Source organism: Diorhabda carinulata, chromosome 4, assembly GCF_026250575.1.
Source record: "Diorhabda carinulata isolate Delta chromosome 4, icDioCari1.1, whole genome shotgun sequence".
NCBI classification, from domain to species: Eukaryota; Metazoa; Arthropoda; class Insecta; order Coleoptera; family Chrysomelidae; genus Diorhabda; species Diorhabda carinulata.
In genome coordinates, this window is record NC_079463.1 from 3,315,308 (window position 1) to 3,335,209 (window position 19,902).

At 32.5% G+C, this 19,902-nt stretch overlaps 1 protein-coding gene across 4 annotated transcripts in view; it reads left to right on the forward strand.

The window, feature by feature from the left end:
- The first annotated feature begins 2,549 nt into the window (after positions 1–2,549).
- LOC130892203 (protein bric-a-brac 1-like) overlaps positions 2,550–19,902 on the forward strand; it is a 354,873-nt gene continuing 337,520 nt past the window's right edge. For 2 of the 4 annotated variants that reach the window (XM_057797431.1, XM_057797434.1), the window contains exons 1-2: positions 2,550–2,694; positions 9,744–10,550. In XM_057797431.1, the coding sequence (XP_057653414.1) occupies positions 9,750–10,550 (801 nt within the window). In that variant the 5' untranslated portion in view covers positions 2,550–2,694; positions 9,744–9,749. Of the gene's footprint in view, positions 2,695–9,540; positions 10,551–19,902 lie in introns of those variants that run through there. The other 2 variants (XM_057797435.1, XM_057797432.1) reach the window with 2 other exon arrangements.

Sequence of the window (19,902 nt, forward strand, 5' to 3'; positions counted from 1 at the left end):
AGTATCGTCAGTAAAATTGTTCAATAACGACATTTCTCTAAATAATACACAAGTAAAAATAATTCGAGCTTTAAGGTTATGTCATTCCCATATTAATACTCAAAATAAGACATGGGATTCTTTATACCGTGGAGTGACTTGATCTTATGATCTTAAAATCAGAATATAAACATTTTCACCAGCAAAATTTTCATATTCATCATCTTTTCGATCTTTTTCCTATCGCCGCTATTTATTTTCCTTTAATCAGTAAATTCTACTCACCAGTTCTGATTTCCTTCTAGCATTATACTCTTTTTTTGACACTAACTCAAAGGATTTCTTCTTACTAAGTCGTTGTTGTTCTGGAGCTGAATATCTTCAACATCCACATGACTTTTTCCTCATTTGGTAACATTCTGTTCATTTTTTAACCTCGCTGAATGTCTGCAGTGGCAACGTTAGGTTCGCGACTACCGATGAACGGTAGTTCGTCAAAAACATGGCCTAGTCTAGGTTTTTCTAGAGAAAAACGCACTCGAAAAACCTTGCTCACAGTTCCAGTCAGTACAGTTTCCACTGAAAGAAGCTTCTCAAAGTTAAAACAGATTGAACCCTTCTTGAAATACACAATGAGTCAACACAAATAATCTGCACTAAGCGTTCTCTCAGTTGAAGATGACCAATCATGAAATAAATCAGTGAGGCTACAAGTTTGTCATTTTGAGTGTTTTTTACTGGGAAATAAAAGAGGTTTCACAAACTAGATATCGCTGACGTCCACGTGTAGTGCCGCCACTGAGGATCGTTGAATATATTCATTAATACTTTGCTCTGAAGTCTGTATTATGAGTAAGTTACTTTGACCCGGCGCATCCCCAAAGCTAAATACCATATGTCCATGTTGGTTTCAAGATTTGCTGACATAACAGTATTACGTTGTATATCGACAAGATAGAATTTCTTACAAGCGGTCAATAATTTTTTTTTATTCTAACGGGATTCTAAATTTTCAAATAAAATATTTTAATGTGATGTTAATAATAAAAACAATGAAAGTTTATTGAAAATAATAAGTTTAAATTGAGGCACAGGAACTTTTACATATGAGACACATTGTGTATTTTAAATTTTCCAGCTAGATTTTGAATAAAAAAACATATTTTCTTATCAATAATTTTGGATACGAAACAAGTTTGGTGCCACGTATTTCCAATACTGCGGCATCTACCAAAGTCCCGAATTTTTTCCAGGTACATCTGACCTTTACAAACATCTATCTAGAAATTCAGCTCAATGCTCCTATAAATTTGGCGTGGCTGATTTTGTAACCATTCATATGTTTTTCATCAATATTTGAGCAAGTTTGGTGCCACGTATTTCCAATACTGTGGCATCTAGCAAAGTCCCGAATTTTTTCTAGATACCTCTCACCTTCACAAACATCTATCTAGAAATTCAGTTCAATGCTCCTATAATTAAGGCGTGGGCGATTTTATAAACATACATACGTTTTTCATCAATATTTGAGCAAGTTTGGTGCCACGTATTTCCAATAATGTGGGATCCAGCAAAGTCCGAAGACCTACCAACGTCCTATTCTTTTTCTCCATTCATCTAATTTCTGCATTATTATTTACTATTCTTTCGTATCTAAGACATCATACCTATAATGTTGAATTTCTAAGTCGTTATATTATGAATATATTAATATGTAGTTCAAGTGATACAGGAAGTACATAATTAATAAATTTTTGAAACTCATATTATGAAATACGTCTCATACTTGAATCAATCAAAGAACTACGCTGAGCCAAATACAACAAAGAAGACGCCTTAGCATGAACGACCACTTGTTGTCGACGATCGCTGTCGAGACGCTTCGGGCGTACCGACGAGCAAGATTCCGACGGGTGCAGCGTTGCCTAGTTTTCTATTATATACTCAACTTGACTGCATTGAATTATCACCAATATTTTCAATTTACAGAATCAGTAAAATCTTTATATTTTGTCACGTGATACTATTAAAAAATGTTTTTCAACATTATACGACAATGAAAATTAGCTTATTGCAGCAGCATAGTTTTTTATAATTTATCATCTGTATTCTATTATATGAAATGCCCTTAGCTATTCTTTCATAATCTGTATGTAATTGTTGTAATATATACAGTGATTTTTAAAAATTATATATGTTTGAAAGTTAAAATAAATCAATTAGCATATATACTTTCGTATCTATTTTTTTCTCGATTATACTTTTTTTAGAAGTTGTTCATTTTATTTGTGTTAATAAATTCGTTATAACTACATTTTGTAAAAAGTGCTAATTTCATTCTTTATTACCTCTTTTAGAATATATGTCATTGAGTACTTTGTCCACAAAAATTTATATTTGTATTTCTATAATACTCGGCCCAGTAAAATATTCGCAAACTCAATTATTAAATTTAATTTCAACTATTTCCGCATAAATGCGATTAATGAATAAAAAAATCTTGTTTAGAAAATTCAATGTAATAACCACCTTTGATTTAAATCCTACAACTGGCAACACCGCCTGAAACCGTCTCTCTATCATATAGTAACAGCACGTCTCGTTGATAATCTGTCATGTTTCGTCAAATAATTTCGTAAACAGAGTGAATAAATAAAAAAAAATTGTTAAATATCAAATTATATTTAGTGTTTTGTGAATACTATATAAAACTAGGTGAGTATTTAGTAAGTTTATGTTGTTTTTGTGAGTTGTATTTGCCATTTCTACCTAAGACTCGGCGGTACGGCATGAGCCTGTTGAGTTCGTGTGGCGTCTTGGCTCCTAGCGTCGCTGCGTGCGCAAACATCGGACAGTGGCGATAACTCTAGTATAATGTTATAAACGAGATGGGTGATGGCGTGATTTTATAACATGCGTTACGTTATTAAATAACATTAAGATAAATTTTTTATGTTTTATATCGTTACGAAATGGGTAGTTTTTGAAAATATTTTTCGTTTAGATTATCACAGATAACTCCAAAAACAATTTCTGTTTATAATTCAAAGATAAGTTCAATTTCTATATTTTATTTATGATCGTTATTTTCAATATAACCTCACTGTTTTATATTTCCGATTTATTTTTGTTTTAAGTCTGACATCGTTGCATGAATATGAAAAATAAGTAATAAAAATGTATACAAATGAGTAGATACTATATTTTTATTGGGTGAATGATTACAATAAGTAGATATATTCATAATGTTACTATACTTAAAAAATAACTTGGTTTCATTATACTTGTAATATCATCATAAAAGTGTAGTAAATTCATGAAATTTCAAGCGGGAAAATGTCTCATGACAGGTATTTATACATCTATGCAGACGTTGTCTTGCAAGTAGGCTCATTGGTGGATTTGTCGATTCCAATTTTTCTTACAGTCCAGCACAAGCCTAGGGCACGCCGTTGCAGACTTTATGACTCATATGGTGACACTGTTGCCATATTGTTTTGTAAAATATATCGCTCGCGAAAAAATAAATTTACATTTCTTTCTGTTTTTGGCAAATCTTAAATAAGGTTTGTCGTCAAAAATAGCAAACAATAAGGTACCGAGTAATCCAAAAGATAAATACACTTTGTTCGTAAAAGTACAGCAATTTCCAATAATATTCGAAGCTGTTGAATTCGTTTTCGTTATACAAATAATTAAGAAAGCATTTCTTTGATGAATATAGACTCAGTATTTCGAATATTCTTTCTAGTTAATTGTTTATTTCTATAGAAAATTATTAAATCATCTCGTATATTATAAAATAGTATTTAGAGGAATAATTTATTAGATAATTCGTTGAAATATGTCTTCAGACGTATCGAAAACTATTTCTCTTCATACAATGCTAAAATTACCGATGCCTGTAAATCTTGAAACTAATACCAAATGCTACTTGCTCTATCTAAAACTAATCCTGAACAAATTGAATTTGCTAGATTGCTTTGCTCGATAAAATATACATTTACCTAGTACTTGACTTCAAGTAATTCCGGGTTATCTCTACATTTTACTTCCACCTCGGTTGGGGTTGCGTTTTTAGCTAACATTTGCCAAATTTATTACCTTATAGTTTATTAAAGGAGAAAACTTTGAAAGCTGATATTAAATCCAATCTGATTTCATAATTTGACGCTGAATCAATAATTTATAGAGATTGTTCGTAAAGACATTTTTTAATCCGCTTGAAATTATCACGGGCAGATATTTCATAGACTAGAATGTTCTAAGATACCATAGTTTCAATACCCTGTTGATATGTTTCCTCATGTTTTTGTAAGAACACCCAGGCGACTGCGGTGGCTTCCACTAATTCTACAGATTCACAAAAATGGAATTTTGTGCAAGTTGAACTATTCAATAGCAAGCATAATAGTCAGAATCATTCATTGGTAAATTTAAACCACGATGATCAACTTTTGGTCTTGGATCATTTGAAGATAATCACTATTGATTCTGGAGCTTCGTTTCGGGGTCATATCTTGTATCACCTTGTTATAATGTGATTTACTAACGTAGGATCCTGTCTGTTCTATACATTCTTTCTGAAATAAATGAACTATTTATACACAAAACTTTCTTGTGGTAAAATCTACCGGAAAGTTTGCGCGTTTTGTATTTAATTCGAACCATTAATTGACGATCTTGGTGTATTAGGGTGGGTACATTCTGCTTGTTTGTGTAAGTGTGCACCTCGACTGATGGTCTCCCTCCTTGCGCTTAGTCTTCTTGCTTCTACAGATCTCCTTGAACGCCCTATATCAACGAAACACTCATACATGCCCGATATATACTATTCACATATTAGTAACGCCTTTTATACTCCGCTACTCAAATTCATACGACCCTTTTGCCCTTTAAACTTGAAGATATTGTGTCTCCAAATTTAATTGCAGCCAAAACCAAAGATATAGTCTCTAAAGACAAATGACGGTTTCTTTTTGATAAGGACTTTCTCCAAAGTTTCACTCTGTTTCCTTTATATGTGCAACTCGAAAAGTCATCAGATGAATGTACATTTTGGATCCTACTTATAGGCAACCCTATATTCGAGTCAAGGACATTATTATTGCTTGTAGTGAGGTTCGAGTTGGCAATCGTCTACCGAAGAACTTTGCAAGGAACAGTTACAAGTCCGCGTTTCCCTTCCCTGCGGGTATTTCTCATTGTATATTATATTTTTTCAAAATAGTTGTGCGTTGTGGCTGGATTAAGGAGTTTATTGAAACCGTTCTTGTAAACGAAGTTTTTGAGGTTCGATACCGTTGTTTGAGTGAAGATACAGTGCAGAATTAGTCAATAGCTACGAAATAACGAAATGACTTTCTTCCAGTCATGTAAGGTTTAATTAAATAAATAACCAACCCAAGTTTTTGTCAGTTTTTCCTACATAGCAATTCCGAAAATTGTTATTGGGTTAAATATGTAATTTGAAGAAGTTTTCTTTTAGTTTTTTGCATAAACATTGAAGATTTTTTGAAATATTCATTATATTCCTTACATTATATTTTACATTTTTTCCTGATTTAGCTAAACACAAAGTTATTGGTCAAAATCATGTGCACTACCTTACCACGTGGCACTACAGCCCCGTGTAGGTGTTGGCATTCTCAATAAAGAACCTCCATAACATTCTGTCCCTTGATTTGGATCCGTGATCCTATTCAACCGCCTCGTTTGTGGCCTCCCTATTGTATACTTTAACATTCCAACTTACTTACATTGAATTATTGTTTGAGCTCCGATGATACAAACAATGCCTTGGTTTTCTAGGATGTCACTTATCTCAAAGTTCTATGGTATTCTCGATTCATCTGCCTCTATTAATAATAAAATTTATAGCGAACCAAACACTTGTTCACTGAAAGTTGGACGGTGCCAAAGATTACCACCAAATAGCCGAAAAAAACAGGTTTCTGTCGTTTGTTTCCGTAAAAGATAGTCCATAAAGACAAACGACGATTTGCTTTTGTTAAATACAGTCTCTGCAGACAAGTGACCGTCTGTCAGACAACTTTATCTTTGAGTATCAAATCAATGTAAACAGGATCACAAAGAATTCCAATGTAACAGTTAGAACCAAAAACTAGTTAAATTGATCTACTACACGGTGTGGCAAATATTTAAATCGAATTAGTTTGATTGAAAACCTGGATTACTGTGTAGTATGCTGGAAATAATTAACAAAATGGAGGATAATTACGCTGAAAATATACCCACAGCTGCTGGTTTAGTAGTAATGTCCTGCGCCAAGTTATTACTTCAAAATTTAACTGTAAAAACCCACTAAAACATTTTATCTGTTGATCAGATTCAGATTTGGTGATTTAGAAGGCTTAATCGGTTCCAATGTAACAGTTAGAACCAAAAGCTAGTTAAATTGATCTACTACACGGTGTGGCAAATATTTAAATCGAATTAGTTTGATTCAAAACCTGGATTACTGTGTAGTATGCTGGAAATAATTAACAAAATGGAGGATAATTACGCTGAAAATATACCCACAGCTGCTGGTTTAGTAGTAATGTCCTGCGCCAAGTTATTACTTCAAAATTTAACTGTAAAAACCCACTAAAACATTTTATCTGTTGATCAGATTCAGATTTGGTGATTTAGGAGGCTTAATCGGTTCCAATGTAACAGTTAGAACCAAAAACTAGTTAAATTGATCTACAACACGGTGTGGCAAATATTTAAATCGAATTAGTTTGATTCAAACCCTGGATTGCTATGTAGTATGCTGGAAATAATTAACAAAATGGAGGATAATTACGCTGAAAATATACCCACAGCTGCAAATTTAGTGATTTAGGAGGCTTAATCTGTTCCAATGTAACAGTTAGAACCAAAAACTAGTTAAATTGATCTACAACACGGTGTGGCAAATATTTAAATCGAATTAGTTTGATTCAAAACCTGGATTGCCGTGTAGTATGCTGGGAATAATTAACAAAATGGAGGATAATTACGCTGAAAATATACCCACAGCTGCAGATTTGGTGATTTAGGAGGCTTAATCTGTTCCAATGTAACAGCTAGAAACAAAAACTCATTTTAGTTGTTAATGGAACTTGATCGAGTGATTGTAGTGATAAATTATCATTTTAATAAGTAGATGTATCGCTGAATTGATTTTGACAGACAGTATCTTCGGAAAAAGTGTTTTATTATTCAATAAATCGTCATACAAAGAGGTCATCTAGGCCCATATTATTCGATAGTCTTTTATTTTCATCAATTATTGTCTTCTGTGGAATCAAACTTTTATTAATACATCCATGTTTGGCGGATTCTCCTCTTCTGCCAATAGCTGCTTCTAATCTCCTCCTTATCCTGCCTCACTCAAGGACTTTTCGGAAACTATAATCTGGATTTAGATAGATCACATATCAGCTGATTGCGGATCCTAACTCAGAATCAGTTTTAGATCACAGTTCCCGAACGTCGCGTTCAATTTTCGACGGAAATTTTAGGGCAAATAAAATTTAACTAATTTAAATATTTTTCCTTAATTTATTGATAGGTAATTTGGAGATTTCGCGAGAATTACCCACAACCAATTAGCTGATCGCAATTAACCGCTGGTCTAGCGGGGTAGAAAGGATCATATCATATGATTACGATCCGATTAACTCGATCAGTTTCCGAACAACAATGAACGTGATCGGGATTAGTTTTCAATCTTTCAGATCATGATCGGATTAATAATAGTTAACGAAAAGTTTTACAGATTAGAGTCGCTTATTTACTGTACGTCACTTGACTAGAATGTCTGTTTAACACTTTGTGTTTACAAATATAAATTATAATTTTTGGCGGGCGCGCCGGGCGCGCACTATCCAAGTTTTTAACAAGAGATAACTAAATAGAATTCTTCTAAAGCGGGCAATATTAGATGAGAAGATTAGCTCCAAAGTTTACTCGAACGTTTGATTTAACTAGATAGGATAGTTGATTAGGTAAATTGATATACTACACGGTGTGGCAAATATTTAAATCGAATTAGGTTGATTCAAAACCTGGTTTGCTGAGTAGTATGTTGGGAATAATTAACAAAATGGAGGATAATTACGCTGAAAACATACCCACAGCTGATGGTTTAGTAATAATGCCCTGTGCCAAGTTACTACTTCAAAATTTAACTGTAAAAATGCATGATCTGTTGCTCCAGATCAATACGTTGCCATCACCGACTGTTTTTTCTTCTTTGATTTCGTAGTAGTGACTAAATTCATCATCATTTGGATTCGATAGTACAGCATGCTTTTCAAGTTGATAAATTCCTTTTTTGAATCGGGTCTGAACTATCAATTTATGAAGTATTCGAAGCATCGTGTGGATCGTGTGGCTTAATTTTATTTTAGAAGCTTTCTTATTTCGCTGTTTTTTAGGTAGTGTGAATCTCGATATTCAAAAGCGTGTCCTTATCGACTATTGTTTAATGCTTACCAATATTATTTGAATTCTTGTACCAATTCTCAACTTTAAATTATGACTTTTGTAACTTTATTTGGCGCGCCTTGGTCTTCATTCCTCTACCCCATAGACGCGCGTTTACACTCCGGAATATACTGGTGTACCCAGGTCTCGTCTGTGGTGAATATTCCAATAAATGCAAACTTCCCAGCGTGTGAATTTCTGCTTAAAATTCAGGAATCTTGGCATCCATTTGGTTGAAATTTTGCGGTTGCTAATCATAAATTATTTGCTCAATACTACCCCTACGCCGATGCCCAATTCTTCAGCCATATCGCTTCTGTCTCCCAAAATGATTTTTTCAACAACGCTGACGTTCCCATCGGTAAAATTTGTTCTCGGACGTCGCGCATGTAGCATGTTGATTTTTTTAATAATTTTCAAAATATAGATAAAAATTGTCATTGTCAATATCATATTTTGATAAAGACCGAAAGAAAACGTCAATTTTTAGAAGGGACCTAAAATAAGGAACATTTAGAAACATAAACATATCAAAAGGTCTCAGAAATAAGAAATTAAAGATATTTATAATTATTTGTCTTAGAAGCAACGAAAATTGGTTCAAACGAAAACGACAGCAAAAAAAAATTTTTATTAGGTCGTTAGATAATTATTTTTCTTATTGTCATGATTGCGTGATTTTGACGTATCGACCTTTTTAAACAATTGTTTTTGTAGCTTAATCATGATCTCGCGTTTAAATAAAAGTGACAAGCAGAAATATTAATTAATGTAATAGACTAATAGTCGAGGACAAAACGTTCGTTACCAATAATCGAAATTGTTTTTAAGTAGTAATGGCCGCAATAATATTTTAACGTGTGGTAAGTAAGTAAAAGTAACGAGCCTAGATTGTGGCAGGGGTTCAGGTGTCGAATGTGTTTTGCCTGTAATTAGGGTACCGCGGCGGAGATTGCCGCACGGTGGCCACGAGGTATTGTGGGTGGATGGGTGGGGTGAGGGCGGTCTTGCGCTTCGGTGGGGGTAAGGCGTGCGCGACAGAGGCCGCCCAGACCCTCCTGTCAGTTGGGATACTCGATCGTCAGTTTTGCCGCTACAGTAGTCGCGATAACAGCCGTTGTTTACGTCGACCGTTGTTGTTGAATTTTCGTCGTTTTATCGGTGTGTATACAAATACACACACGTGCTCTTTTTTTCTGTTCTGCTCGCTCTTTTTGGACGTTTCGTGTGCTCTCAGGACTGCGATGTGCGTGTATTTATTGTGAACTGTGTTTTAAAACTTCCAGGTGACAATGCAGCATACAACCAATTCTCCCCAGCAGTTTTGTCTTCGTTGGAACAATTATCAATCCAACTTGACCAACGTCTTCGATCAATTACTTCAAAGTGAATCGTTTGTGGATGTTACGTTGGCCTGCGATGGACATTCCGTCAAAGCCCACAAAATGGTATTGTCGGCTTGCAGCCCTTATTTCCAATCGTTATTTTTCGAGAATCCCTGTCAACATCCCATCGTTATAATGAGGGATATTAAATGGCCGGAATTGAAGGCCGCTGTCGAATTTATGTACAAGGGTGAAATTAATGTTTCGCAAGAACAGATTGGTCCTCTACTGAAAGTAGCGGAATCATTAAAAATTCGTGGTCTCGCCGATGTAAATGGCGAACAAGACGTTGTAGCTCCCGCAGGGGAACTCACCACCAGACCATCTTCGATCAAACCATCGCCTACAACATCTATAAATAGACCACCGATAGATTGGGATAATAGGCCGCAGGATTTGGAAAGTGACGTTTCTAGAGCAAAAAGAAGACGCAGACCATCAGGTGAACGAAGCAGCCTGAGTAGCCCAGCTGAAAGTGCGAGCGCTGAAGTACCGGAACCTCCACCATCAGTGGAGATGTCACCGGCACCTTCAGCCGCGACTCCGTTACCGACGCCTTCAGCGTCGTCCGCCGCTTCTGCCGCCGCCGCCGCCGCCGCCGAACCACTACAACTTACTTTGCCGCTTCCACCTCAACCAACTTCTTCGGCAGTCGATGATATGGAGATCAAGCCAGGCATAGCAGAGATGATACGCGAGGAGGAAAGGGTAAGTCATTATATTTGTTTCGTTCTTCGTTTCCCGTCGAGATGTGGCAACGTTGCGCTCGACGCCGGCGGCTCTCCATTCACGTGCTGAGGGTTTATTTTTACTTTGAACACGTGTTTCGCATGTGTAAGAGATGATTCTCTCGGTGCATCATATTTAATAAGGATCCTTTTCTATGTACGCATTACAGGGTGAAACTCGTTCATATAATTTATCGTAAATTGAAAATTGAAAGATGATTACATTCGTTATTTTTTTTTTTTGGTAAAAATGTCAAATTTCAAAAGTAGTGAATTGGAAGAAAAGTCAAATTACTCGAATATGACGATGAATTTAATGTTTTGCTTGAAAAAAAGTAGTTTTTTTCTCGAATACAATGTAAAAGAGCAATAAGTCTATATTTCGAGGGCCGGAAAAATGAAAAATAGTCATTAGGCTATGACATTTTGCTAAAATTCAATAACAAATCTGGAATAAACCAAATAAAAACAAACATCTTCGTATTTCTAGTACTAGCATCTTATAAATAAACTAAAGTATCAACTAATAATTGTACAATTACATACAACTTTCACGCGAATTCTATATATAAATCATTCTTGTTGAAATTTTAAGAGAAGTTGTTTCTCTGTGTACAGAATATGGGTGATTCCGTTCTAACTGTGATATTCAATGTCCTGTATTGTTTTTTTGTACTAGTCATTAATTAATAATCAATTAATAAAAATTTTGTGTTAATTGAATAATTATTAAGATATTTAAACATTATTTTTATACAATATAACTTGCCACTTAAAGAAAACTTATACTACATCACTTGAATGTCAGTACCGTGTCATGTCCATTCCTAGAATTTACCGATAAATTATTAATTTTTTTTGTCATAACAAATGATTTAAACTAATTACCTTATAAATTCTAATGTTCTAATGTTCTAAATTGATGCACTTGTTGTTTAATATCTTAAGTTACCATGTCAGTACCGTGGATAAATGAGTCAGTACCGTGGAACTCAAAATCCGACATTTGTGTCTTGCTCGTGATACTTTGAAGTTGTAGTAAATTCCTCTTAGAGTTTTATTTTTACAGTAAAATAGATGAATAATATGCATAAAAAAGTTAGAAAAGTTAAATTTTGAAATCTTGAAATTTTGAATACAAAAAATCACAGTTAGAACGGAATCACCCATATCAACTGAACGGACAAAAAAATACTTTGGAAATGCCCTAAATTACGTTTATTCATTCCAAAAGAATTGAAGTTTTTTTAGAGCTCTCAAAACAACTGCTTGTTGAGACAACGTGTTGATGACCAAACAAAATAAAAACTGTACATACGACGAACACCCAGTGTTCCCAACTCTTAAAAATTTATCTCCCTAAAGCTCTAATCAAAAATCCCCACGATCACTAAATATTCCTCCCGAAAAACATTTAATATTTAGAAAATAAATGATTAAATATTTTTAAATAATTAACATTAGACATAATAAAATATTGAATAGATAAAAAATTTCAAACAATCAATAAATAATTTCTTTCGACAACATAATTTTTTAAAATTCTTTATTCAGAAATTATCGAAGACTTTTTCTGATTCTGATTTTTTTAAAATCACAAATATTGACATCGATTATATAGGAAGTTATGTATAGGATTTATATATTTTATCTTGAAATAAATACTCGGTGATTGATTTTCATATATATATGTATATTGATTCACTATGAATCTTTTATTTTTGTAATCACTTTGCGAAAAGAGTCGTCACAGGACAGAGTTTAGTCGCGGACTAACTATTTAAAAATATATTTCATTTCAAGGTCCAACTTTAGAATCTATACTAAGAAAAACACATGTTTTCTTGAACAAAGACCATAGTGCTTGGTTGTACTTTTGGTATAAGGAAACAACTAAAGTACCTGAGGTCATAAAATCAAGCCTATACGGGCCTTTTATTCAAACTGCACCAATGTGTCTTAAATGTGTTTTCTAAAAACTTAAAAGCAAGAAATTAAAATATAATAGTCCTTTTAAATGAATATTTCTAAGAACCAAAAATATATATAAAATAAAGGTTTAAAAACTAGAATTCATTTTTGCTCAGAGTCCAACAGATTAATTGAACATTTGAACGTTGCAGCGTGGATCCAACCATAATCATATTTTGTAACTTATCAATCGATATTCTGTATCGCAACTTATTCTTTACAATGTTATATATCAAATACAATCCCTAAATTTAGGGGGAAGTTGGGAACCCTGCAGAATTCTTAAACAATTCGTTTTTTTTTCTGTTATTCGAAGGCAGTACCAACGCAGTGTGCTGGACAATAACATGTCTTGAAATATTCTTTCACTACCTCTCCAAATGCACTGTTTATACCATCACTCGCAATTATACTGTTTGACGAAGGTAACTAAAGACGATAACTTAGAGTGTTCAGTATGAATATCATCAACAGTTCCTGAAATCCCATCTTAATCCTCACAAATCTGTTGGATTCTATTTTTGTGAATGAGCGAGTAATAAAATAATAGTATTTTCGTATGAAATAACATTTGTGTAAATATAATAGATATATAGGGTGTACACTTAAATTTTCACCCGATCAACCCGCTTATAACTTTTAAACATCTGAAAAATTTTCGACATTATATCATACATATCAAAATCATATTCGGAATCAAAAGATTAACTGTTGCAACAAATAATCATTCACAATGTCCAACTTCCCTATATTTTCTTCTTCTTTAATGGTATAATTAACTGCCTTTTTCCAGAATTATTTTTTCTTGAAACTTCTCCCTTCACTGGATTGTATTAGCAATAATATGGTGGAGATCTAAGCGCCGGAATTTGACTATTTTCTGCAGTTTAATATTTTTGAAATTTCTCTTCGTACAAAGATAACAGTTATTTTTTCACAGAACCGGGATGGAAATTGATATTTTTTGAATTTAGTTAATGTAAATATGTTTTTAAACAGTTGCTTGTGAGCAATTATTTTAAATTTTGAAGAACATCTATCATTTGTTCGAACCATTCAAAAAAAACATCAGCATTTCACGTTGGTGGATTTAAACCGGTTTTCGACTAGTTACAGTCCCATATTGCCCAAACTTATTTATTGTATATCCCATTTTCCATCGAAATAAAATATATTTTTTCTTTGGTTTGTTATTTATTTTCCATAGAATGCTTCGACTCAGGCTGTAGATGCCAATCCAATCATATTCTCAGTAATTCCTATAAAAATTTGTATTGAGTAAAATATATCTCAGGAAAATGTTGATTCTGTAAATATACTGAATGAACCAAGTAGAAAAGACTCAGTATATTATAAACTTTCCATTATTGAACGTTAATAATATGTTATTGCGATTATTGTTATTATTGATTCGTTATATTAAAATAAGTTGCATCTGATTTGGCATTGATTCAATGATGATAAATTCATATTAGGGTCAGGGAACTTGAAAAATAAAACTCTATTCAGACAATATAAATATATATGAATGCGAATTGCAGATGTCGGCAATTAATAATTTCGGAACATTGCCGAGAAAAACACCAAGAGATAAAAATCTAAATTTACGATTGTAAAAAATAAAAATGTACCAAACAGAGTGGCGGCTCGAGTTTTTTATTTTTTCAATTAAATATGCGTTTTTTTTCAATAAGCCCTAAAGAATTTTCACAAGATATTTTAATGGAAGCAATAACTTCACAAAACATTCTTTGTTTGACTTTATTTTATTTGTAGATTCGAAAATTTGAAGTTGAAAGAACTTTAAGTAATAAAAATCATTTGCATCCTCGAGTGTATAAACTTCGAATAGAATACAGGAGAAACTCAAAAAACATTATATTTCTCGACTCGCGTTTCAAAAGCCAGAAAATCATTCTACAATAAAAAAATATTAGGAATTCCGATAACCAGTAAACAGAAACACCGAAAATCAAAATGTAAAACATATACGAAGTTGTCAATGTCAGTAATATAAGACAAACATCACTGTATCGGGTAATAAGATTGAAAAGTCATTAATAATAAAAAACATCGATTATAAACCAACAAAATAAGGAAGTTTCATCCTTTAGGCGTGAGATTTAGACTCAATGTCTTGTTCATACCATATTCCACAAACTTCTTCTTTCCTGGTTGAGTACTTTCATTACCGCCATTCACTTTTATTTCCTCTATATGGTCAATACATTTTCTTGAGTCTTTATTTTTGCTTCTCTTCTTTTTTTGTTGGTTACTTCTCAACAAATGTCAGTTTTTTCTCATTTTATCATATTATTTACCTCATTCTCTTCGTCTTCGTTTAATTACGTAAATCGTGAAACAGATTCTGTTCTATTTTATTAATAGAATCTAGAATTTGGCGGATGCGGAGGGTACAATTTACGGCGTGAATTTCAATTTTCAATGAAAAATTATCGGCAGAAATATCGCTTTTCATGTTCGAAATATCGCCGTTCGTGGTGGAAATATGATTCTTGACAGTTAAAATGGACGAGTTGAAGGTGGAAACCACGTATTTGAAAAGAAATGTTCCTGGATCAAAACCATCATTTACCAGAGCCACTTTTAGTCTTTCTACCAATTCACTCTACTTACCGGACGTTTCCAATTCGGAATTCTCCGATTCTGCTTCTAGTTCTGTTATTTCCAGGTCACCTAGTCTCCCACAAGGTATTTCTTACTTAATTTATTTATACACTTACACTTAATTATCGATTCGTTCACAATGATACAATTATTCATTGACTCGTTGCTGATAAACTAGCGCCTATTTATGTACAGCGGATTTCTCGATAATTCGGTTTTTAAAATGTAAAAAAAACAAAAAAGTCTCCATAGAAATTGATTCTGTGAAAACTGCTACAACATTCTATAAATATAAAGAAATTGCCGTGGTATTTAAAGAAAATAATGTAAATTGTACACTCGCAACCGCCAAACTTTAGATTTTAGAGACCTGGTTCGCACCAATTCTTACATCAATATTCAATAATTATTGAAAAAATAATGAATTGAAGAAAACCTAAGTAATTAGGCTGTTGATTAGCGAGTTCATGGCAACTTAAAGTCTCTGTGTTTATCAACGTCCACCTTCCTCACCGTATTCAGCACTATGCGACTTCTACGTTTTGATATTATTTGTGATACTTCGTAAGAAATGATTATAAATCGTCGAAATAACGCATCTATTTGCTATTTATTCTTCCACTCAATCACTTAATTTTGAATTGAGATTATTCTCGATACAGTCAGTATTGACCAGAACGATTACTGCATAAACATATAAGCAAAGGTTTAGTTTAAAGGGAAAGCAGAATAACCTACTTAATATCATCGAAATATTATTTATATTATGTAGACTGTAATTTTGAAAAAACTAACAACTTATGCGTCACAATGGTAAATACTGATATTAGAGATAATCTTGTAAATACAATAAGTTGTAAACATAACTTGTATTTTAAGTGAGTAGTGAAAATATATAATTATCGTTGGGTATGTACATGGAAACTGGTATGAAGTTAAATAATAAAAAAAAACGTAAAAGTAATTACCAAACTAAATAATGTAAATAATTATATATCTCCAGTTTGTCATAATGAAGGTTAAATTGAATTGTTGGGTCTAATAAGATTTCTTTCAGTGTAATGAGATGGATATTTACAAAAAATTCATCGCTATTTTTTACGTATGATTTATTTTTAAATATTTCCATTTTGTTCAAGGTATTCACAATAAAAGATTATTTTTGAATGGCTTGTACTGCATATTTCTAAGATTCTTGTATGATAGATAATCGTCTGGAATCTGTCAGTGGTACGCCTAATTAATTTTCACATCAAAATTTATCGATAATCCGCAACGAATTTTGGTAATTATACACTTTCGCGGTCACCTGGTTTTTTGGCTCTAGAAAATCGAAAAATGTTCCATTTTACGGCGGATTTATAAAAAAAATTAGTAGAAATAGCTGGAATGAAAATTTCTCATAGTTTTACTGTTTTAAATCGTAAAAAAACGGTTTTCCAAAATAATCCTTTACAAAAAATTATGGTAATTATACACTTTCGCGGTCACCTGGTTTTTTGGTTAGGTTAGGTTAGGTTAGGTTAGGTTAGGTTAGGTTAGGTTGGCTCTAGAAAGTCGAAAAATGGATGGATTTTAATGATCTTGGTCTCAAAATGTTCCATTTTACGGCGGATTTATAAAAAAAATTAGTAGAAATAGCTGGAATGAAAATTTCTCATAGTTTTACTGTTTTAAATCGTAAAAAAAACGGTTTTCCAAAATAATCCTTTACAAAAAATTATGGTAATTATACACTTTCGCGGTCACCTGGTTTTTTGGTTAGGTTAGGTTAGGTTAGGTTAGGTTAGGTTAGGTTAGGTTAGGTTGGCTCTAGAAAGTCGAAAAATGGATGGATTTTAATGATCTTGGTCTCAAAATGTTCCATTTTACGGCGGATTTATAAAAAAAATTAGTAGAAATAGCTGGAATGAAAATTTCTCATAGTTTTACTGTTTTAAATCGTAAAAAAAACGGTTTTCCAAAATAATCCTTTACAAAAAATTATGGTAATTATACACTTTCGCGGTCACCTGGTTTTTTGGTTAGGTTAGGTTAGGTTAGGTTAGGTTAGGTTGGCTCTAGAAAATCGAAAAATGGATGGATTTTAATGATCTTGGTCTCAAAATGTTCCATTTTACGGCGGATTTATAAAAAAAATTAGTAGAAATAGCTGGAATGAAAATTTCTCATAGTTTTACTGTTTTAAATCGTAAAAAAACGGTTTTCCAAAATAATCCTTTACAAAAAATTATGGTAATTATACACTTTCGCGGTCACCTGGTTTTTTGGTTAGGTTAGGTTAGGTTAGGTTAGGTTAGGTTAGGTTAGGTTAGGTTGGCTCTAGAAAATCGAAAAATGGATGGATTTTAATGATCTTGGTCTCAAAATGTTCCATTTTACGGCGGATTTATAAAAAAAATTAGTAGAAATAGCTGGAATGAAAATTTCTCATAGTTTTACTGTTTTAAATCGTAAAAAAAAACGGTTTTCCAAAATAATCCTTTACAAAAAATTATGGTAATTATACACTTTCGCGGTCACCTGGTTTTTTGGTTAGGTTAGGTTAGGTTAGGTTAGGTTGGCTCTAGAAAATCGAAAAATGGATGGATTTTAATGATCTTGGTCTCAAAATGTTCCATTTTACGGCGGATTTATAAAAAAAATTAGTAGAAATAGCTGGAATGAAAATTTCTCATAGTTTTACTGTTTTAAATCGTAAAAAAAACGGTTTTCCAAAATAATCCTTTACAAAAAATTATGGTAATTATACACTTTCGCGGTCACCTGGTTTTTTGGTTAGGTTAGGTTAGGTTAGGTTAGGTTGGCTCTAGAAAATCGAAAAATGGATGGATTTTAATGATCTTGGTCTCAAAATGTTCCATTTTACGGCGGATTTATAAAAAAAATTAGTAGAAATAGCTGGAATGAAAATTTCTCATAGTTTTACTGTTTTAAATCGTAAAAAAAAACGGTTTTCCAAAATAATCCTTTACAAAAAATTATGGTAATTATACACTTTCGCGGTCACCTGGTTTTTTGGTTAGGTTAGGTTAGGTTAGGTTAGGTTAGGTTGGCTCTAGAAAATCGAAAAATGGATGGATTTTAATGATCTTGGTCTCAAAATGTTCCATTTTACGGCGGATTTATAAAAAAAATTAGTAGAAATAGCTGGAATGAAAATTTCTCATAGTTTTACTGTTTTAAATCGTAAAAAAAACGGTTTTCCAAAATAATCCTTTACAAAAAATTATGGTAATTATACACTTTCGCGGTCACCTGGTTTTTTGGTTAGGTTAGGTTAGGTTAGGTTAGGTTGGCTCTAGAAAATCGAAAAATGGATGGATTTTAATGATCTTGGTCTCAAAATGTTCCATTTTACGGCGGATTTATAAAAAAAATTAGTAGAAATAGCTGGAATGAAAATTTCTCATAGTTTTACTGTTTTAAATCGTAAAAAAAACGGTTTTCCAAAATAATCCTTTACAAAAAATTATGGTAATTATACACTTTCGCGGTCACCTGGTTTTTTGGTTAGGTTAGGTTAGGTTAGGTTAGGTTAGGTTAGGTTAGGTTGGCTCTAGAAAATCGAAAAATGGATGGATTTTAATGATCTTGGTCTCAAAATGTTCCATTTTACGGCGGATTTATAAAAAAAATTAGTAGAAATAGCTGGAATGAAAATTTCTCATAGTTTCACTGTTTTAAATCGTAAAAAAAACGGTTTTGCAAAATAATCCTTTACAAAAAATTATCTCATTATCAGATAAGGTTCTTATATTTTTTTTGTATTCTACATAAATTAATAAACAATTTTAAAAAAAATCAAAAAGAATGATTTTTTCAGTTTTTATAGCTTAAAATGAAATCGATGAAAAACAATCAATTTTCGTGAATAGTTTCGTACTATATTCTTCAATTTTAATAGTTTTTGGACCATTAAAAATCGAAAAATAGATAAATTTTATAATTTTGGTCTCAAAATGTTCCATTTTACGACGAATTTATGAAAAACACGGGGGTAGTGGCTGAATTTGCGGTTTTTAATAATTTTAAACCTTAAATAGTAGAAAAACTAACCTAACCTAACCTAACCAAAAAACCAGGTGACCGCGAAAGTGTATAATTACCCGAATTTTCTAGTGTCTCAATATTGTAATTTGAGTTTTGGAAATAAAAACCGACTTCCGGACCTAATGCGAGTTTTCCCGTTCTTTATTGTCTTTTGCCTTTGATTTCTTATATCTGCTAATTGTTCCTTCCATGTTTCTCTTGGTCTGTTCCTTCTTCTTCTTCCTATAATTCCATATTTGTTTTGTTAATGTATTTTGTTGTTAGATGTACAAACCAGTTTAAAATTCCCTTATCTTTTATTTCTCTGATTGTTTCTTGTTGTAAGTTGTTTCTTATAATTTCAGTTCTTATTCTACCCATCCTATTTTTCGAAAGTATTTCATCTCCCACGATTTACTTCTATATATCAGTATTGTAATATTTGTTGCTTTTTTTTATTCTGTTTGTGACCTCAGCTTCTATTTTATCGTTTTCTGTTATTACTATTTCGTTCATTATTGTTTTGAATTTTCTATGTTTCCATTTGCGGTTTTCCTATCATTTCTATTCAAATTTTCATGTTTCCATCTGTGATTTTCTGTAATAATTACGATGTCTCTTCCGTTTCTTTATATGTTTCATTATTTCATCCATGGTTAGTATGGACAATAGCATAAATCCTTCTGAGCTTTGCACATTCA